The following is a 22,452-nucleotide window of genomic DNA, read 5'->3' on the forward strand; positions in this document are numbered from 1 at the left end:
ATCACCAGCCTCGCCATAGCTAATCTCAGGCTCCAGCTGTACTCCTTCCTCTGCAAAGATTGCAGTGCTTTTCCCTCAGCTAGGCATACTCCCTGCATTGTATCTATAGGGAAATACACCCACCTAGTCACGCATTTATTCCAGTTGTTTATTCAAGCATTATTTCAAGCCATTATTTCCCTGTCTTTTCACGATCTCAGGTACGTGTTGTGTGGCCCTTTGCACTTTTTTAACGTTTGAGGAGATTGCTGTCGATGGCCTTGGGCTAGCTAGCCTTCCTGTCATTATTTTTCCAAGGACACCAGGCTCACCTAGATCCTCTTAAATCTTCTTCACAATGTCCCTGTGGACAGCAATGGACTATTTTCAGCCCATGGATCTTCTCTTGAGAATAATCTACCTAAACAGCAATAGTCGTATTCAGTCTGAGCAAAAATGCTGTTTTTTTTTTTTTTTTTAACTAGGTTTTCCATTTTAGTTATAGAGTCGTAACATGTCTCAGCTCTACCTGAATTCAAAATAAGTAGCCTTTAATGTATTTAATGCTACAGCTTTAAAAAGGTCCAGGAAAAGCTTTGCAGCAAAATTTGTTTCCTGAGACGATAAGAGCGGGGAGAACAAATTCTGATTTTATGGCTAGAGCTCTGTATTAAGGTCTTCTCAGCTACTTTTAGCAAATAAAAATATCCAGCTACTCCCCATTCTCCAGGGAACCTCATAGTCTTCCACACCATGTCCCACCACAGAGGTGCAAGGGATGCTGCCGACAACAAGCTACATACAGCCACGGGCACTAACATCAGTGTTGCTGGCCAAAGACATCCACCTCGCCATAGCAGGGCAGGAGAACCACAGACAACCCCTCCCCACCCTCCTGCTGTCTCTCGCTCGAGACACCCCTAGCACTGAGCAGCCCAGGGATGAGTATCCACTGCTTTGATGCTACTTTCCCCTCTTTATTTTCCAGGGGATATCTCTGTGCTCACGGCGTCTTCCCAATTGAGAGCACCAAAGCCATAGTGTTGCAGGTAGTGCCCCAGCAGCCCTTCTGCCCTCTTTGCCTCTTTCTGGAGGTCTTCAACAGTCCCATTTCCATGTCAGGACCTACATTCCTACACAGAACTATCAGCTCTCCCTGAAATAACACGCTGCATTAACTGCAAGACCAAAAAGAGTAAACTTCATGAAAGGAGGCTACCTTACAAAAGGTCATGTTTGTGTCTGTATCTATATGGAGAGTCAGAAGAGGGAAAGGAAAGGGAAAGAAAAGGAAAAGGGGAAGGAGAAAAGAGAGACAGGCAGAGAGTTGCATGCGAGCGCTCCCTGGACTGTCAAGCAGATGCACGCTTCACTGAGTAGTTATATGGCACTTTTCACCTTTCAAAGCAAGGATGTTTCCGAAGTCTCCATACGTGTCAGTCCACACATATCCAGTGTGACATCAAATCTACTATCTCCTGCCCACCAGCTGTATGGCACTGGCCACAGCTTCAGCCGCTGCCCACTGCCTGGTCACAGCTTACCCAGCACTTCCCCAGACAAAATGATTCTGCCCTAAAAAACACGGAACACAAAATTCCTAGAGAAAGACTAGGGCCGAGTTCCTCCATTCCAATTGCTGTACTTGAAGCTGAGGCTTGCTGCTCCTGCTCTTCCTTCAAAGCTCGCTGTATTTTGATAAAGGACATCAGTGCCTGTGAATCCTTTCATCAGAGAAGCATCGACTATTTAATTTTACAGTTGTGGCTCTTTTCCACAAGGGATACAGAGAATTCATTAGTAATCACACATCAGAGAGTGCATCCACCTACATGTTCCTCTCCTTTGGCAGTCGTATAATTACACAATCATTTCTTATCAAAGAAATTTTTCCCTTTAACTTCTACACAATAATTGCCCACGGCTTTGCTTCCCTTTATCTCCCACAAAGAGAGGGAAACTCTACAAAAATACTTGTGTCGACAGTTGTTCTGCTTCCCTTTAAACGGCCGAGCGCAGGGCAGTCAGAAGCGTTAATCTACTCCCAAAGCAGAGAGCAGAGTTCAACAAAATGCCCCAACCAGCAAGTGAGAAAGGCACGGCCATGGGGCCACAGGCCCGCAAGCTGCAGCAGCTCTCTTTCTACACTGCTGCTTCCCTCTCCTTTAATTCCTCCCCGGCATTTGGTTATTAGTCCCCACGCAGTAAACAATGGGTTGCAAATTCTGACAAAAGCAATGGCTGAAATGATTATTCATCCCTCCAAGAGATTGCTCTGAGAGCTGAGAGCTGCACGTTCTGCATGCTGTGACTAAGATACAGTCCCATGTGTTTTCCCGGTTCAATCAAGTGTGCGAGGAACTGTCACAACAGTCCCTGATGCCAAGAAAATAAAATTTAGGGTAGAACGGTAAACCTGAGCTGCATTTCAATGGAATTTCATTTGCACCTGTTTTCCCTACCCTTTGTTTATTTTATTCTTTTTTAATCTTTATTGACAATTCATTAAAGCATTAGCATCCCTCTCAACAGCAAAAGAAAAGGGAGTTGTTATTGTACCTGTCTGGATAATTGTTGCTGAAGCGTTGTCAAATTCTTACAAGTGCCTATATATCTTTCATGGCAGGCCACTGGGACTGATACAAAAACATTTCCAGGCTTCTGTAGATTTTTTTCCTGCCTTTAGAAGAAGACGTATAAAGAACAAATAAGTCAAAATGATAAATTATGACAGAAAAAAAAATCAACATTTGAATTGCTTGATTATAGCACGAGCGTAGGGCTTGAGGGAAGATTACAGCAGCATCGGGGAGGAACAGAACTGAAAGTTATTTAAAAGTAATAGAAACCCTCTAGGATCTGCAATCCCACCATTGTTTCCCTTTGGAAAAGTGGTTTTCAGAAGCTCCAATTAACCTTAATTGAATTCTGCCTTAGCAATATCCAGGATTTTAATTGACTGGGAAGGTGATCATAAATCTCTGTTCAAAATACAGCTTGGCCATTAGCAATTCCCAGAATGGCACGGCAACGTGCCTCAGAGAAGGACTAGGCTGTTCTGCAGGTAAAGGGAGCTTAAAAAAAGATGGAGACTGACTTTTTACACGGTCTGATGGTGGTAAAACAACAGGGAACAGATTTAAACTAAAAGAGGGGAAATTTAGGTTGGACGTTAAAGAGGAAATCCTTTACTCAGAGGGTTCTGAGGCAGTGGCACAGCTGCCCAGAGAAGCTGTGGGTGCCCCATCCCTGGAGCTTCTCAAGGCCAGGTTGGATGGGACTCTGGGCAGCCTGAGCTGGTGGGGGGCAGCCCTGCCCACAGTAGGGGGCTGTAATTAGATGGTCTTTAAGGTCCTTTCCAACCCAAGCCATTCTATGAATTTATAAGGGTGCTGTTAGACCGTAAAACAAGTGTTCAAAGGTGAAAATCCCAGCAGCAAAAGCCAGTCTGATGGGCAGCCATCCTCTCCAGTGCTCGGAGTCAAGGAAGAAGGACTAACATATCAAGGATCCTGCCTGCAGCATCCTTGAAGGCTGCCCCGCATTATCCCCAACTTCTGGTCTGAGAGAGACATCCTAGACCTCTCACCTCTCAGTCACCAGCAGGTGCCCACCTGCTGCACTGCGTGGCAAAGACACATGGACAACAGCCCTTCAGACCTCAGTGAGCACACATTTACCAGCACTTAGCTGGGCACTGAGCTCAGCCACAGACAAACTGGCACAAAGAAGGGCCATGAGCTCAGTTCCATTCAAAAACCTTGAAGTACATAGGTCTCAGAGTGCTCACGGTCATCAAAGCACTTCATAGCACAGCCTCTCACCCTCACAACAGCTCTGGCCAGCACACAGTTATTGGCAGATCAGCTCTATAGCTGAATGAGCTAATGCAGGAGTCAGAGGAAAAATAGATCTAACACAGACACACACATTCAGACATTTAAACATGCACACAAGGATGTGCTGCCCCAATTCTAGTTCCTAGAGAGGTCAGTGGATGGCAGCACCTGAGCAAAGTCAAAGGAGCTCAGAGAGAAGTGAAAACAAAGGCCCTACTGGTCTCCTTAGAGCTATTGGAATCAGAAGGACAAAAAAAAGATCTTGGGGTCTGTTTTCTTCACTGCAGGATATAAATCTCATTTGCTTTACTAGGAATTTACATCACACAGCAATAAGATAGGACCCTGGCTTCTAGCTGCATGCTCAGACAGCATCACCTGTGTTTAGAAATAACACCATCACATCCAGAGGAGCCACAGGAACTTGGGAACACCTAGAAAGCCTTCGCCCAGGCTGAGGCAATGGGCAGCTGCATACAGGAGCAACCTGAGGACAGAGAGGATGCCTGAACCCACAGCCACCACACACACCTGCCTTTACTTTATTCCAAGTCCAGTGAAGCTACAGCTGAGCCTGAGGTATACAAGGCAGTTCGACATCGGACTGGCACTGCCAGCCCACTGATCCCCTACACCTGCTAACTGCCAGTTCAGCTCCCAGTGGGAGCTCTAACTTCAGAAGAATAATTCTAAGGCCTCTTTTTGTCATCTTTGCTCTGCAACGGGCTTCTGCCGCTGGGGAGGGGTAACTGCACCGAGGTGGGGCTTTTCTGACTTCAGTGCTCCACAAAAGAAGGAAAAGCAGTTCCAAGGCGTATAAAAAGATGCATGGATATTCTCAAGCCTCTTTCAAAACTGTCCCTTCCTCCCTAGCGTATGAGAATGATGGAGAGAGGCCTTTTACAAGGCTAAGTAGTGACAGGACGAGGAGAAATGGTTTAAACTAAACGAAGGTGATGAGGCCCTGGAGCAGACTGCCCAGAGAAGTTGCCCTGGGAGCAGAAAGGACCAAACGCAGACCTGTTTTGTCTGCCCACCCTGCCCTCTCAGCTCTCAAAGCCCTTGAGGCTCCAGGGACAGCTCAACACACACAGGGACAGCACAGCCTGCCCTGCACTGAAGGACATCCTAACGTCCAGATCCATTGGACAAGAGTCTTGGGCAGGTCACCCACCTGTGGCAGCACCAGGGATGTCTCGGGCTCGGCCAAGACTGGGAGGAAAAGGAAGCCGGACCAAGGAAAACAGGCAAGCCCTGCACCCTCACCCACCCTGGAGTGCCCTGGGAGGCAAAGCCTGGCCCTCCCTCTGCAGGCAGCTTTGCCTGGTAGAGCAGCCAGCTCCAGCCAGGATGGCCTTTAGCCTACAAAGCTGCATTTTCCATGCTGTCTTTCACAAAGCAGGCTATTACTTTCCTGGCATCTCATTCATGAGCGGCTGAGCGATGGTAACAGTCATGACACAGAAATACTGATTGCATCTCTGCAGCACCCAAATTCAGTCCTTTTAATAGAAGTTCTGTTATTGTTCTTCCCAGCACAGCAAGAATTTCTCTTCTAAAATATATCTCTCTTATTCGATATCATGGATGGTCTATTTCTCTGGCAGTAAAACATCCGCTCTGTCATCAGGTTTAGAGTTGAAATCAATCCAGAAGCACAATGTTAGTTCAATAACAATCCATTCTGGCAGAACAAATCTGCAGTGCCCAGCTGCCCACCTGGACCCACCGCTGCCCATTGGAGCGGTGCTGGTGCCACGTTCCTCCCTCCCCACACACCACCCCAGGGCTGCCTTTCAAGAGTCAAGAGTGGATATTTGATGCTCAGCGACAAGAGTTGCATAATGGAGGCAATGCATCTTCGGTGGAGAAAAATGACAGCCGCAATAAGGCAACTAAACCAATTCATCACTTAATGCAAAGCATTATTGTGCTGCAGCCAGAGCAGCGCACCGGGATTGATTACAAACAGGATGACACCTCCCTATGGACTGTCTGCTGTATTATTATAAATAAATACCCATTCATTCTGGAGTCTGTATTACTGCAGAGGATAGATTATAGCTCGAGTATGCAGTAAATATCCCACTGAGTACAATGTCCCTTCCTCTCCAACAAATGATTTTTGTCTCACATAATACAGTTTCGTGAACAAGATAAGAGAACAGAGAAACGCCAGGAGACAGAGAGATCTGCCAAAATCTCGATGGGTATTAAGGAGCCACTGCCATGAAGGGCACACCAAAACTTCACTCACTCGTCGGCAGAGGGGGCAGAAGGGCAGACGGCTGCAGAAGGCTCCTAGATAGGAGCAAAGTTCCAAAATCTCCCGAATACCGCCAGCGAGACAACAGCACGCCTTTCTGTTTACAAACTTTCTCCATCCCCTACAAAACGAAGCGCCCCATTTTGCAGTTCAGGTGGCTAAACAGGCAGCAAACAAATTGGATCCCGAGAGAACAGAGGAAGATGCAGAAGAGCCAGGAGCTCAGCCAGACTCCAGCTGCCAGCAGCGGTGCCTTGCTGTATCCCCAGGGAGGCCTGGCACACATGGGAGAGCAGCTTTGGAACAAACAGCGCTGTTTGCTAATGTGGCCAGCAGAATATCAAGCAGTAACAAAAGCAGTACTTTCCTTCCTCTCTATGTCCTCTCCTTTCCGTGTTTTCCTTCTCTTCAAATAGCAGAGAAACCCTGCTCTACACAGACACGTAAACAGTAAAAACACCCAGGCAATTTTGCACCTCCAGTCAAAATGGCAGCTTTCCCTTTGATTGTACATTCCAAACCACACAAGGATTGCTCAGTTTCCTTTGACTGTTTTACAAAGAGTGATCTCCATCTCCACTTGTGGCTGCTGGCTTCCTCGCCACCCAGTATTTTCACCCATGGGCAATCCAGGCACGTTTTCAGAAGCTTTAACTGATAATCATCTGACAGGGAGCTGCTCTTCCCATTTTTCTTGGGGTCTAATTGAACCCTGTGAAGAGCCCCAAGAGGAATTTGGGGCTGCTGTGGCAATCCTACTTCCCAGGGAGCCCATCATCACCATTCACACATGGTCTACCCACAGGTGCCAGCACTGACCATTCCCAAATTTCATAGTATTCAACCACAAGGAGCTGGATGAGAGCACCTCATCCCTTCCTACTTCTATTATTGAGCTCCAAAAGCACAAGAAAACAGCAGAATGTCCAAGGGTGTGTATGTGTCATCCCTTAAGGAAGAGAAAAAAATGGCCACAGAGTGAAATAGAGGCAGGTCTGGCACGGGCAGTGTGTTAATAAGCTGCAATGCCTGTCAAACTGAAAAGAAGCAGTATTCCCAAAGCACAGCTCTCAACATTCCGTTCCAAGTTAAAATCTTGAAGGAAGCAAATTCTATAATTGAGAGGACATCTGCAACACTGAATTCACACCAAAATGTAAATAAAAAGCAGCAGAAGCCAGGTTTGCCTTGTTATCCAGTCTGCCTGAAGCACAGTTTATTACTGCCATAACTAGCTGGTGGCAGCATCCCTGGAACTGATTAAAAATCTAGAGGAAAAAGAGAGGGAAGAACGATACTGTGCTGCTCAAGCACTGTTTACTCTTTGCAGATAAGACAACATAAGCACGGAGGCAAATACAGACAGTAAAAACTGCCTCACATACCTACACTTGGCCAGAAGAAACAGCAGATAACCAGGCAGAGAAGATGCCCTGCACAGCTGGTGGTACAGATGCAGCCAGCACCCTTCACCCTTACGCCCATAATCTCGTGGCATAGCAGAATAAAAGGGCTAAGTGTGCTCATGCAACCCAGAAGGCCAACAGTATTCAGGGCTGCATCAAGAGGGGCGGGTAGCAGGGAGAGAAAGGATTGACCCCCTCTCTACACTGCCCTCACGACGCCCCAGTCTGAAGTACAGTGTCCAAGCCTGGGGATCCCAACACAAGTAAGACACAGAGCCATGGAGCCAAAGCTAGCCTACCCTTGCAGCTGCATGGAGATGGATGCTAAGGCTGACCACTTTCCAATCCATGGGTGATGGCTATAATTTGAGCCTTGCATATCCAACAGGGATGCTGGGATTGCAGGAAGCCCCTGTGGGCAGCCTGGTGCGATAGGGACCAGCCCAATGGTCCAAGCAAAGACACAGTGCACAACCAGGCACAGCAAGCCTGCCTGTATAAGGACCTCTGAGAAAAAAACAGATCTTGTAAGAGCCAGGGAGAGGTGGCTTTTTCCATATGCATTTCCTCTCACCTCAGTGTAACTGCTAACAATTAGGACTGAAGGATTGGAGCTGGCCTTTATGTTCATTCTTGAACATTCAAATTAAGGTGATAGGTGAAGTTTCCTTTAAGAGGAGAGAAGTCACTGCATCTCACAGTGGTGTGACAGTGCCTAAGTACAGTGGACCTGCAATTTCCTGTGTTTGCCAGAAAAGCCAGAATTGCCACTGCAGACGGTTATGGGACAAGGTGACGGTTGGCTGCTCCAACCAGCAGCAGCTGGATAGGGTTCAGGTCTGTGGCTGTGAATGTGCTTTAATTCCTGCATACACCCACCCCAGTGAGCACAAAGGCCAAGTGCTAGCAGGCAGCGGGAGCCTGGACTTGAGTACAAAATCCCCTCACCAGAAAAAAAACCCTGACTGTGCTCGCCCTTGGGCCCCACACAGCCCTGCAGGAGGCTGTGCTGAGCTGTGATCTCTCCCCACAAGACACACTATCAGACTTCCCAAAGCCAGCAATGATCAACTACCCCAGTTTCACCATGCTCACAAAGTATGTTTTCTGGTCCATGGGTTTGCTCCATGCCACGTCATTGCCAGACCAGGTCACTGAGCACCCCTGCTTAACCTTCCACAAGGTATTTCCACATGCGATCAAAACAGGAGGGTCCCTCCATCACATCTCCCTATCCCACATACCCTATGAAGGCTTTTACTTCAGCAAAAGCCCCCCGGTAGCCAAAACCCCCACTCCTGTGGGGGCCCCTGTGCCACCTTCAAGTGCCTGGGGCTCACTGCTCTCCTGAGGGCACTGACTGCTGTCCCACCTCAAATTGAGCCCTGAACAAGGTCTTACCAGATGGGAAGACCCATTTGGAATACTGCCTCCAGGCCTGGGGCCCCCTGCACAAGAAAGATGTGGAACTCTTGGAACAGGTCCAGAGAAGGACCACTAAGACGATCAGAAGCACCTCTCCTGAGAGGAAAGGTTGAGGGAACTGGGTTTGTTTAGCCTGGAAAAGAGAAGGCTCAGGGGAGACCTCATTGTGGCCTTCCTGTTTTTGAAGGGAGTGTATAAACAGAAGGGGGAATGGTTGTTTATGAGGGCAGATAGTGACAGGACAAGGGGGAATGGTTTTAAATAGAGATGAGTGAGGTTTAGGTTAGATATTAGGAGGAAGTTTTTCCACAGTGAGAGTGGTGACACACTGGAACAGGTTGCCCAAGGAGGTTGGGGATGCCCCATCCCTGGAAGCATTCAAGGCCAGGCTGGATGTGGCTCTGGGCAGCCTGGTCTGGTGGTTGGTGACCCTGCACACAGCAGGGGGGTTGAAACTAGAAGATCATTGTGGTCCCTTTCAACCCAGGCCATTCTATAATTCTATCATGCCAAGGTCCTGGTCAAAGGACTTTCATAGTCCCTGTTTCCATAAGAAGGATAACCTGATCAAAGCTGTTTCTGGTCTGTCCACTGTACTGCAACCTCCTAACATGCTATTTTAAAGAAATCACATCCCTGAACCTATCACACAGCTCTTTTCCTACCTTCTTTTTGTCAGCAGTGGGCGCATCACTACTTCATACTAAAAAGCCAATGCTGCTGTGTCACACATTTCTCTTCTGGCTGGGAAACTTCAGTGGGATCATGGGAGAGGGATTCACACGTGCCAACAGGTGGATTCGGTTTTCACTTCACAATCAGGTACATCAAGATCAGCTTCTAGCTTTTCCTTCCTCTGTCAATTCCCCTCTGGAATCGCAGCTAATGAAAGCCTGTTCCTAAGAGGCCATACAAATATCATAATATCCCTGAAATAAAAAAGAAAAATCAGAATTCCTTTTAAAGAAAACAATGAGAATATCATGAACTCAGAAAGCCCAGCTGCTCTACCAAAAAAAAAGTCAGCAGGCTCACCCAAACTCAAGCACATATGTGCTAATAAGAGACTACTTCGGTGGAAACAAATGGGGAAGAAAGCTAGTGGATGAGCCCTGAGAGTCACTCACACAGGAGAAACAAGAGCGCAGAGAGAGCTTTCTACACCTTGCAAATCTGCCCTACAACTGAGAGCCTGCCATTCTGTGTTTGATGCAACACAGATAGGCAACTCAGAGGAATCTGCTATAAATACAACCGTTTGTGGCATACACACTTCATTCCAAGCAGAGAGGCTTTTGCACACCCTGGGCTTGGCACAAGTCAAGTGTGGCGGGAATTGAACATTCACCCCTGGCACTCAGCTGGCACAAGCTGGCACCAAGCACTTACATAACCACAGGGACAGGTGGCACTGGATGGGCTGCACTCTGAGCAGGCACACAGACAGTGGGACGGATGTGGGAGCGGCAGCAGCCCTGCCTCTGAGGCAGCCCAATCACTGCACATGGACCAGCACTCCCTCGGGGAAAGTCCAGAGCTGCCCAGCTGCCAACACCACCTCTGTGAGGAACGTGCCAGCTGGAACCCAACCACTGGAGAGGTCGGTCACCAGGGCACTGTGAAACTGAGGGAATAAAGTGTGGAAAAAACGAGGTTATTCCCCAGTTGGAACGTTAGCACTCTGGAGGTTATTTCTACCGAGGCTCTGGATCCCTCCTGGCCTTCCCATCTCAGCTGTGGCAGGCCCCGGTCAGCACCTTGCTTCTCAAGGGGAGCCAGACAGCAGTGTTACTCAGTACATAAATACCTTGCTCACCATTTACAGGAGGACTTCCACAAATGCTTATAGAAGTGCATGAAACCGTCATCCCCAAGATGCTCTCCTTGCTTGGGGCAACCCCAGCCCTATATCTCTGTGTGCCATTGAGCGTGTGGCCACCGTGAGCCCTGCATACTGCAGGGCCAGCACCTCCACCACTGCTATCCTGCAAGGGAAAGCACTGGCCACAAACAAAACCCGGCCCTGTCACAGCACCCACTCTACTGCCTTCCCCCTGGGCCACTCCAACCTTACTGCCCCTCCAAAAACTGGCACGTAGTGGAATTTCATCAGGTCAGCACAACAGAACAGCCCTGCCGTGCTCAAATAGCCCCCAGCCTGCCTGCAGGCCTCCCAAAACCACACCCAAAGTCCCGCAGGTGCCCAGAAGCCAATGCCTAAGTGCTGCTCAACGACCTAAACTGTGAGCACCCTACTGCTTTCTCTCAGGATACGGGCTGCAGGCAGCACGGGAATCCCCGGGGCTGCAGAAATAGAGCCAGGCACCCCACGGCAGCCAAGGGGAAGAGACGCGAGATGTTTTGGGAAGCTGAGTCACACGTACCCTAAATGAACAGCACACTCTGTGCATTTCCAGGAGAACTCGTATTTCCCATTCCTGGCCAGCGAGCCGCGTCACTCTACAACAGAGCAGCTAAAGCACATGTTCGCGCCTGGGAGCACAACCCGCCCAGCTGTAGTGCAAAGCAGTCGGTGGAGAAAACAACTGTGTGTTCAGAGAGCATCCGTCCTCCAGGGAAAGGGGACGGAGAATACAGAGAAACAAAAAAGCCGGCGGAATGCTAACTTCATACCTTTAACGCTTACACGCTCACGGCACAGTGTAAGCGTTACGAAGGCGAACCGGCACGCGGTCGCTCTCAATCAGGCGCGGCGCAGCAAAACGCAGCGCCAAACAGACGCACAACCCCTCGCACCGCACGCCGCCTCGCGGCGCCACGCCTGATACGCGTGCAGCACCGCCCCCCGCGCTCGGACGTCACGCATTGCCGCTGCCGTCACGGCGGGTTCCGCGGCGACGCCTCCGCCGGGCGAGCCCACTTCGCGGCCGCGCGGGGGGAACGAGGCGATCGGCACGGGGCGACCCCGCGCCACGAGGCCACGTCCGCGGCATCGAGAGTCCCGGAACGCTACCGGGGAGATCCCACCGGCGGTCCGAGCCCCGAGCTCGGCGGGGAACGTGGGGCTGGCCCGCGCGGCGCTCCCCCGCCAGGCGGAGCTGGTAGGTGCCGGACGCTCCGTCGCCGCCGCCCGTAAAAGCGCCGCCGCGGGGCGGGCGCGGAGCCGCTGCTGTAGCCGCCCCGCCGATAGCATGTACCAGGGTCCTGCGCGCTGCCTTTGCTCGGCGCTGCCCGCCTTTCGCCGCGCGCCCGCCGCCGCCTCGCCGCCCCTGCGGCCTCGCCGTCCGCCGGCCCTCGGTCCCGCCGCCCCGTGGGCTGCAGCGGGGGCCGCGCCGCCCCCCGCAGGTGGGTGCAGGGAGAGGTGGGGGGAGAGCGATCCCGTGCGGCCGGCCGGGACCGAGGGGCGTGGGGGCGCGGCCTGGGTCTGCCCCAGTCCCCGAGTGGCGGCGCTGGGCGGAGCCGAGCCCCCCGTTGGTTGGTTCCGGCTCTCCGGTGCTCTAGGAGCTCCGCTGTCAGAGCCGTGCTGCGCACCGGTGTGACGCGTCGAGGCGGGGCGCTGGGCACGGCGCGGCCGGCTGCGGTCGAGCGCGGGTGGCGGTCGAGGTCCCGTGCGTGCCGGTGGCCGTGCCGCGCTCGAAACGCGAGAGCCCGGCCTCGCGGCCCCGGGTGCGAAGGCTGCCCGAGGTCGCTCCCCTGGCAGGCCCCGTGTCCTGACACGAGGTCAGGGCCCGACGCTAAAGCCGTCGCCTGACCGGGCCTGTAGAGTGTTACTCGGGCAGGGTTTCAGCTCTGGCTGTGACTGGCGCCGAGTCCCACCGTGCCGTTCCCGCACGCTGCCAAAATCAAGGCTTGAACGGCAAGCGGCAGCAAGGGCTGCACGCGTAGTGGGACAGCGGGCAGTCGGTGTGTCACACCAGGACAGCGAGCACTGGGGTTGGGGCGGGAGGTATGGCAGTGCTCTCTGCTTCACTAGGACAGCTGTCCCGCGGCCCTTGGCTACTAAGCAGAGCCTTCACAATAAAGAGCACGGTCCTGTCATTAGGTGACAGAAAAAGCCTTGGACTTTGTGCCGTGTTCTTCGAAAGGCTGAGACCACACCTCAGCTGAGAAGGTGCCCTCTTGTCCCTTTCTCTTCCTTCCTCTTCTACGCACTCACTGAGTAACTGCAGGCGGTGCTGAGCTGGCATTTCCCATTGCAACATCACACCGTGGGAGCTGTCTGTGCTCAACCCCTGCTGCTCAAGGACAACCTCAAGAGAGTGTTTCCTGGTGCGCTCCCCTTCCCCACACAGCAGTGTTGGGGTCCTGCTCAGGGCTTCATGGCTGTTCCCCGTTCGCTGGCCATTAAGTGGTATCTCTTCTGCTTGTGCTCGGCTTCTGGACAGTAGTTTGAACTGACCAAATCTCTGGAATTGAAGTACTGTAAGCAGTCCCTTAGAAGCTCGCCTCTTAGCCTGGGGAGCTCCTGGTACCTCACTAGGGATGGAGATGGGGTGAGGATGGAGGATTTCCTATGTCCAATTTCTCTTCCTAACTTACTGCCTTCAAGCAGCGCTAAGAAACCCCTAACTGAGCATAGTAGAGGCACTATTCCATTAGCTTACACATCTGGAACACCTAAGTATTTTTTTTAGCACATTTAAAAGCACCTGTTTTACAAGTCCATGAGTCTCCTGCTCATTTATCTGCCTCCCCTCATTCCCTGAGCTGCTCAGGCTCCTGTCCTGCTTCTTCCCCTCCCACCAGGCCTGGCCCTGCCACATGCCTGTCACCAGCTCACACAGAAAGCAGTGCTGTGAACCTGTCTCCTCTCCCCACCCCAAGCTGTGAGCTTGCTGAAACACTCAGGGAAAGTTGCTGCTGTAAGGGGGAATAAAATCTTAGAAGGAGGTTGGTATTAAATATTAACCTGAAGCAGAGAGTCAGCTAACTCCTGCTCCATGGGCCTTCAGTCATCCACATTGGGAACAGGGCACTGGGCTGTGCAGCTCGTTGCCTTCATTAACGCTTTGCATGGAACAGGGAGCAAGCAGCGTCTGTTTACCTGCTGGGCTCTCCTTGGTGAGGAAGGAAAAAGTACACTTTGTTCTGCTTTCCACAAAGCGTGCAGAAGTTAATCATAGCCCTCCTTCTGAATGAAAGCCTCCTTTCTCCCCTTATGGGATGCCTGCACACTGTCTTAAACGAGAGGGTTTGCATGCTGCAGCAGTTGCGGCACCCGGTAACAAGCAAAACGAGACGGGACCGTGAGCAGAGCTAATCCCTATCTCTGCACCTCTGTTTCGTCTTGGGAGCAAGTTCCTGCACAAACCCCACGTTACTCATGCGTAACAAGATTGTGTATAAGGCATACGAACATCGCTCATGCCAGATTTCCCTCTGCAGCTTGTTCCATGGGAAACAGCACCAGCCGGCTCTACAGCGCGCTCGCCAAGACGCTGAGCAGCAGTGCCGTGTCCCAGCACCAGGACTGCCTGGAGCAGCCTGACTCAGCTCAGCTGGAGCCCATAGACCCCAAGGACCTGCTGGAGGAATGCCAGCTCGTTCTGCAAAAACGACCACCTCGCTTCCAGAGGAACTTTGTGGACCTGAAGAAAAACACAGCCAGTAACCACCGCCCCATCCGGGTCATGCAGTGGAACATCCTCGCCCAAGGTAAGAGCTCAAGTTGGAACCTGAAGACCAAATGCAGCAAGTAGTTTAAAATGCAGGTGTGTCTGTGCAGTTAGACACGTCTGGGGCTGACAGGATTAAGGGAGAGAGATGACTGATGCGAGGCCCAGCTGATAGGGGGAAATTTTAAGCACCTGAACTGGCAACTTGTTTTCCGTTCGGAAGGAAAAAAAAAAGGTCTCCCTCTTCTGCCATCTCTGAATCCAGAAGTTGCTCTGAATGCCTGTCTTAGAACATGCTGTGTCCAAAAAAGACACGCCTGTCACTTTTAGTTGTCAGCTCCCAGAACAGAGACCCAGCTCTGTAAGATTCTTTGTAAAGCTCTTCTGTTTTCTAATTGGTGCATCGCTGAACTATTTGGGGATTCAGGTGTAATTGGTGCATTGCTGAACTGTTTGGGGATTCAGGTGGGTTACAGGAATTCTTAGTTCTTCCAAATAATCACTATTGATTTTTCTCAGAGCCCTAAAGTCAGGACTGTGAGTTGAATTATGCAACAGCCTCACCTTTGGGGTGGGAGAGGGCAATCCTGTGCGTAAGAACTGCCCTTGTATTCTCTACTTAAGTAACCCCTGCAGTGCTGCATTTGGTCTCAGGTAAGCTGTGGCAGCCACAGGTGGAAGACAGTGTGGTGACCTTTGAGAAGAAGGGGAAGAAGTCTCGAATCTGAGTTACTTTTGCCACTGCTAACTTCCTTCTTTCACACCTCTCATTTCAGCTCTTGGAGAAGGCAAAGACAACTTCGTCCAGTGCCCCATGGAAGCTCTGAAATGGGAGGAGAGGAAGTGCCTCATCCTGGAGGAAATCCTTGCCTACAAGCCGGATATCTTGTGCCTGCAAGAAGTCGACCACTACTTTGACACCTTTGAGCCACTCCTGAGCCGACTGGGCTATCAGTGCACTTTCTTCCCGAAGCCATGGTCGCCGTGCCTGGATGTGGAGCAGAACAACGGGCCGGATGGCTGCGCCTTGTTTTTCCTCAAAGAACGCTTCGAGCTCATCAACAGCGCAAACATCCGGCTCACCGCCATGAAACTGAAGACCAACCAAGTAGCCATAGCTCAGACACTGAAGTGCAGTGAAACTGGAAGACTGTTCTGCATCGCCGTCACCCACCTGAAGGCTCGCACTGGCTGGGAGAGGTTCCGCTCTGCGCAGGGCTGCGACCTGCTCCAGAACCTGAAGAGCATCACCCAGGGTGCAAAGATCCCTCTGATCATCTGCGGAGACTTCAATGCGGAGCCGACCGAGGAGGTCTACAGAGAATTCTCCAACTCCAGCCTCAACTTAAACAGCGCGTACAAGCTGCTGAGCCCCGACGGGCAGTCAGAGCCCCCGTACACCACCTGGAAGATTCGGCCCTCGGGAGAGTGCCGGCATACACTGGATTATATCTGGTATTCCCAGCATGCCTTGAATGTGAACTCAGCCCTAGGCTTGCTGACTGAAGAGCAAATTGGGCCCAACAGGCTGCCCTCGTTCAATTACCCTTCAGATCACCTGTCGTTGGTGTGTGACTTTAGTTTTAACCAAGACCCTGACAGACTGTTATAATTGGTTGGAATGCCACCTGATATTGCCATATGTTAATTCACCGTTGTTTTGTGTTACTGAAAACTTCTGAGGCTAGAAGCTATTAAGGATGAGGAAGTACCGTTGACTAAACATTCTTTTAGGCACTTGTTTGGAATTACACTTACCCTTCAGAGCTCATTCATCCATGGCCTCTGAAGGAGGAAGAAAGGAGTCAGTGTTCTTGTAATGATGGTCTTTCTGTACTCAGATTTGAAAACTGGAAGGGAAATGAGCTTTATCCTTTCACTAACCCCTGTGCTAAGAGTATAATCCTCTAATGAATGCGGAGGCCTGAGTATTTAAAGTTAAATGTGTGTATGTAAAACAGTTTGCCCTGGCAGCATGCTAATTTTGTTTATTTGATGTTAAGCTTGTGCCGGTACCAAAGGGAACAAAGCTTGACTTCTCAGATTCTGTTAAGTCCTTTCCTGTTGCAGATGAAGGAAGCTAAACAAGGTGTAGACATGAACAAATCTAACATCATATTGGCGTAGCCTTCTTATTTCCACACGACTTAAGAGGAAGACTCTATTGAAATTGAAGGGGTAACAGCACAGTGTAAGCAAGGCCACCTCCAGCGAGTGAGGAAACGGGCTAACTGCAGCACATCCTGTAGTGACACCCTCACTTTTCCAAAGAACGTGCATGAGTCCATCACACAGATGCTCTGTAGGTGTACATGCTGTGCTTCCCTCCAGAGTACACACCTAACAAGGAGTGTTTTCTTGTCTGCTTCAAGTATTACCTTTATAAATGGTTTAAATTGATATCCTTGTCCATCTTGCAGTTTCAGTAAAAGGCCAATCTTCATTTTGAAAGACTTCCTTTTATTTATCTTCAGAACCTAGATCTACACTGGAACTTGTTAGAAAACAAATTTTATTTATTGTGAGAAGCTGGTAATCCTGTACCTGACTTGAAATCACACAGCAGCAGCACTCAGGAGCACTTACAGGTCCTCTTTCCGTGGCCCAGATCGTAGGCCATGACAGAGGTGGGGTAGGGTGGCAGCTGTTGTGTGTGACATGGGTATTGAATATGTGGATTGTATACGTGCCACTGTGCCAGGACGTGGGGAAGGGAAAGGAGAAAACCAATAATTGGAGTTGGTCTGACATGTAGATAGTTTGGAGACTCGGCAAAGCAAATAAAGCAGTACTTCCATGCTGCATAAGGCCCACAGTAACTTGTAAATGTTCCAGTTGTTTAATAATAAAAGTCCTTTGGAAAAGAAAATATCCTCTACTGCCATCTTTTACATTTCCTTAGTATAAGTGGATGATACTATCGCTTCCAGACCTTCCTCCTGGTCCACAGTCCTAACCTTACTAATTGTCACAGCCACTTTCATAGCAAGTGGTGTTTCTCAAACCTGCATGCCTACATTTCACAGCAAATCTGTAGGGAAAGGGGTTACACTTCTGGAGAAGTTAAGCTGCCTTCTCCCCTAGCTAGTAATGAAGCCTAGGCCTTAAATTACCCTAAGTATTTCTCTTCCCATCAGCTGTCTGAAGCTACGAACAGTGCCAGCACTCACCTCAGGACTGCACCCCAGGCTGCACGTGTTCCTCCCTGAGGAGCCACTAATGATGCCTAGCAGGGCTGGCTCCTCACAACAGGCAGCTCCGGTTGTCGCTTACGAAACACCTGAAGGGCAAGAAATAATACAGGTATGTGCTTTCCACAGCCCATGAATTACACTACAGCACGGATGTATTAAACAGCACTGCTAATAGGCATCTACCACACAAGTCACACCAGAGAGCTGGGGTTTATATTCATCCTCTTCTGTTAGTTTCTGGAAGAAACTACACTTGCAGTAATAAGGCAAAGATAAGCATACATTATTATTAATCAGATAATGCAGAGCCGTCTTTAAACAGAGCAAAAGCATAAAAAAGAAAAAGCTCTGATTTCCATTTTGCTTTTGTGTGAGTAGCTCCATTTTCTGAATGGTATCCAAGCATTCATATGTGTGGCACTGCTTCACAGTGCCCAGGATAGAGACCCTTGCTTTCATCTCAACTCTCCCATGAGAAGATGGTAAGTGGGGGCAAGCAGCATGAGTTCTGTGATGCTGCCATCACTGTAGAGCTTTTCTAAAGAGAAAAGGGCTGTGACGCTCATTTTGCCCTGGACACATGGCAGTGAGTGTCCACTGCTTCATGTCCTTACAGGGCAGTTTTGAAGGGAGAGTTGGGGGGGGGGGGGGGGGGAAATGTTACAATCACACATGCCTCCTAGAACAGTAAATGCCTTCCATTATACTGTAATAAAGGACAGACGAGGCTCAACAAGGAGCTGCTAACTTCCCAGCCAGCTTCAGCTTTTTATTCCAGTACGTGCTATGAAACGTATTTTTGCAGATGATGTTACAGAAAGCTCAAATGAAATATTGCCCTTGCTTTTGTTTTATTCAGCCAGCGTGAGGCCTGCAGCAGTGAAATGCTTCTGCCCTCTATAAAATCAGTATGGTAAATATTTTTCATAGGAAAAAGCAGGAGGTTTTTATATTTTTTCAGTGTAGCAGCACAACGCTCAGGATAAAAATGTCTTCAGAGCTCATTTTGTGTCTCATAAGAACACCAAGGCTACAAGTCTCTGCAGCTCCCTTGCTCTCATCTTGAATAAGAGCTGCATTAGCTCTATCAGTGACAGTTTCCCCTCGCCCCCAGGCCAGCTGAGGGAAGAAGTGACCCACTTACTCCATTCGCTGAAAGGCAGAAGCTGCTGCAAGCTTTTTAGAACGCGCTCTCTCTCGGATAACAATTAGATCAGAAGTAGGTAGTGTCACTTGAATCCTTCCCACTTAAAAAGCTCACTGTGTCTCCAAGGCAAGCATTGAATTTAGCTTGTATGGATTGGGATGGTCTCCACACATAACCAAGACCCCGCTGGACGAGTCAGGGTAAGAACTGAGGCTTCATGCACCGCTCCCCTTTCCTGCCTCAGCACCTCTGGCTCACTGCTCCTTCATCACCTCAGACACGATTTACCAAGTCCAAAAGTCCACTACATTAGTTAGCAGAGGACCAGAAGAGCCAAGCCTTCCCCACACCACACTTTTCCCGGATCACTTGTGCCAAAGCACAGAACCCTGCAATTGAATGCTAAGCTTGAGATGCCAGAAAGAAGTTTCAATGAAGAATAAAAACCCTTTCACCAGGTTTGCACAGAAAGATAGACTTTATCAGTTCAAGAGAGAGCAACAAAAATAATTCTCAGGGAGGAGATTCCTTTTTCAACTTCTCTAGCCACAATGCAGAAATGTTTCAAGCTGTCACACGTTAGTTTTCCCTGTAGATCACACAGCATTACCCTTTGCACCCTATAATTTACAATATTACAAGAGGATATTTGAAAAATAATCATGACACATAATGAGGTATCAGTGGTACCATAACAATCCATGCCTTAATGCCTTCTATGTGAAGCGTGCTCACTGCACACTGCATTTTCATTCCACTCGTGGCATCCACAGGAGTTACTACTTGCCCAGGATGGGCTCAGCCTAGACTCTTCTTCGTGAGCCACCAGTTACGGATGCCTTAAGACAGCAGTGCTACACAGGACCAGACTTCTAAAGGAACTGCAAGTCTAACAATGTATCTAGATGCTAACTTCAGCGTTTTGGTTAGCAGCCCTTTGTCTTTCAGGTGTTACAGACCTGACCAAAGCTCCTCCATCCTGACTTCATGTCCTTCACCATCATCAGTACAAGTATTTCTTGCCCTCATGGCAATTACTCGCGTCAGAATGAAGAAGAATGTTAAAGAGCAAGCTTGCACAATGACTGCAGTGACAGTCAGCAATCTTGTTCTTAGCTCAGAAAACCTCCACGATAACCTTTACAAGAGACTGCCTCCTGTAAGCATGGCTTGTGAACAAGGCGACACGCTTCTGATGAACAATAACTGGTCACATCAACACAGAGGAACCACGCAACACTGAAGAACAGCAGCTAGGCAGACATGTTGAAGTCCCCACCTGCCTTGTGACAAAGGCCACCTGTATTTACATCTAGCAGCTAAATGTTTAACCAAGTGGGGCATACGGAGCCATACGTGGAAAGGTGAATGAGAAGGCACTTCTCTCTCTGACCTTGCTAAGTACTGATTCATTACAATGCACCTTCATACTGATGTGAGATTCTCGCAGCACCCAGCCTACCTCTACTACATGTCCTGAGGCAGCTGGTACACGGCTGTCACTCACAGCGTGGCCAGGGGAGAGAGCCAAAGGACCATCACCAGCTGGAGCGTGGGCACTAACTGCAAGCACGGCTGAGGGCTGTTTGTCTAGCAAGCAGCAGCGATCTGTGCCTTCATTCCTTCTGTTCTCGCCATTACATGATGAAATCCTGGATCTAACTTAACAGGAGGAGGTTGTCAGCTGGAGATCCTTATCTATTTCCAGGAATGTACTCTGCCCTCAGTTGACTTTGTATCTAAATCAGGTGTGGGAAAGGTCTTAACTACAAATACACCAGCGATATACATTTCATGCTGTGAGATACAGCATCTCCCCTTCACACACGATCAAGTAACAGCCATTTAGAGAATCATTTCTCACCGACAAGACTTAGAAAAGTGGGTTTGAAAACACTACTGCTTTTGCCTTTGTTGTCTCCAGCCTATTTTACCCACACAGCACAAAGCACTGCCTGCCTCTTTTCACCCTGCTCCACTTCCTTTGCACATTAGAGTTGCCTCAAACTTCCATAAGCATACTCCCATTGACTAGCTTCCCCACTTGGCCTTCTGGTCTACCCCTTCCTTGGCCATGGCCTTCTGACCCACTTCCTCCTTGGCAGCACAAATTCTCTTCCTTCTCATTCACCTCCCCCTTTGAAAGAGCCTTTCTCCCTCATTTCAAGACCTGGAAGCACAGTTCACCTCTAAGAACCTTTTCTTCTTTGGGCTAACTACTGCTGGAAGGGATTGCTGCCTTCTACACCCAAGTTGTTTCCCCGCTTCAGCTTTGTTCATCCCTTTGTTCTTAAATTCTGCTTCCCTGCTTAGAGTGTCTAACAAGTCTCTTCAGAAGAAGAAACACCAAGTCCCCACGTGCTAGCCTGGCTGTATGGAAGTATTCCCACATTTCTCACCATTTGAAGGCAAGAATAGGCTTACTGCTAGGACTCTGCGGGTAGCTTGTTTTTTAGCTTTAAAAGTTAATGTGAAAAAATAAACTTCAGGGCAGCTGTTTACTACCAGCCTCATTTATAAGCAATGAAGACCTCAGTTCCAGATTTCTGTTTGAACTGCTCGTCTGGGCATGAAGTACATAAATGGTCATTCAGGCTTTGATTACTTTGAGATTTACCGAGTCCCTGCTGTGAAGACTTCCCAGAGCATCTTGCTAGCAACTGCAAGTTCCTCTTGGGCACCTGGGTACCTGCAAGCTGATGGGCTGCTCCTGTAGTGACAGCTGTAGAACCACTTGTGGATCCCCATGAGAACAGGATGAGCTACTACACACCTGTTTTAGGCCACACTCTTATACGCAGGCTGTCACTGTGGCGTAAGTCTTGCATTGCAATCTCACCCGAGCTTCACCCTGCACCCACGCCTTATGGGTGACTATAAATACAAACCCTATTTAGATACTTACCTCATTGGGGGGGGAGGAGAGAAGGTTACCTAAAATTATTGACTTGTGTAGAAGCCAAAATATTAACAGTTGAAGACGTCAACGATAACAGCATCAAAAAGTGCAACACATTTCTCCTTTGTCAGTTTCTACTCACCAGTGTTTTCTACTTGCATCTATGAGACACTCAGAGAGATCAGTACACTCCAGTAGTGAAGTCTGCTCACTTGCCCCTTTTTACTTAGCAGTGCAGCCTTGGAAAATGAAAGAATTACTGGAGGAGCTGTAAGTCGTCCACAGAGCTTCACGAGACACTGGATCTCAGAGCCATTTCAGCAAACCCAGTTTTCTTTGCTTTACAGCAAATGGGAGCACACAGAAAGTTATGAACTGCAGGGCAGTACCTTCCTAGCTACTCGAGTTACTCCACTCCAGTACTCATCCAATCAGCCACAGTGGAAGAACACTGAGTATTGCTGACCATGCCAAAAAAGCTTAGAGAACAAGACCCCTGTCAGAAGTCAACTACTGCAAGCTTCTCAAATACTTCAACGAAACCTATTTTGGCGCACTGTGTGGGAGAGCTGCCAGCCATGTGGAGTGTCAGAGTGCTGGGGAGCTCCATGTTACCACACTATCCCAGCTACGTGAGGCTGAATGCCCAGATGATTTCAAGTAAGCAGAAAAGGAACCAAACAGCTGAAAGGAAAAAGTTAAAAACAGAAGGCAGACAAAA

General features: G+C 49.4%; 2 protein-coding genes across 3 annotated transcripts in view; one reads left to right on the forward strand and one right to left on the reverse strand.

Annotated features, from left to right (window-relative positions):
* The window catches only part of SLC7A11 (solute carrier family 7 member 11), a 286,289-nt gene extending 274,657 nt beyond the window's left edge, over window positions 1-11,632 (reverse strand). For both annotated transcript variants that reach the window (XM_048942977.1, XM_048942976.1), the window contains exon 1: window positions 11,550-11,632. The gene's annotated coding sequence lies outside the window, so the exon portion shown is untranslated. The remainder of the gene's footprint in view (window positions 1-11,549) is intronic.
* Window positions 11,633-12,052: 420 nt separating this feature from the next.
* On the forward strand, window positions 12,053-17,432 carry NOCT (nocturnin). Its single transcript, XM_048942980.1, has 3 exons — window positions 12,053-12,221; window positions 14,262-14,531; window positions 15,268-17,432. The coding sequence occupies exons 1-3, from the start codon at window positions 12,068-12,070 to the stop codon at window positions 16,101-16,103; spliced, it is 1,260 nt and encodes a 419-aa protein (XP_048798937.1). The 5' UTR covers window positions 12,053-12,067; the 3' UTR covers window positions 16,104-17,432.
* Window positions 17,433-22,452: the final 5,020 nt, after the last annotated feature.

Source organism: Lagopus muta, chromosome 4 (genome assembly GCF_023343835.1).
Source record: "Lagopus muta isolate bLagMut1 chromosome 4, bLagMut1 primary, whole genome shotgun sequence".
NCBI lineage: Eukaryota > Metazoa > Chordata > Aves > Galliformes > Phasianidae > Lagopus > Lagopus muta.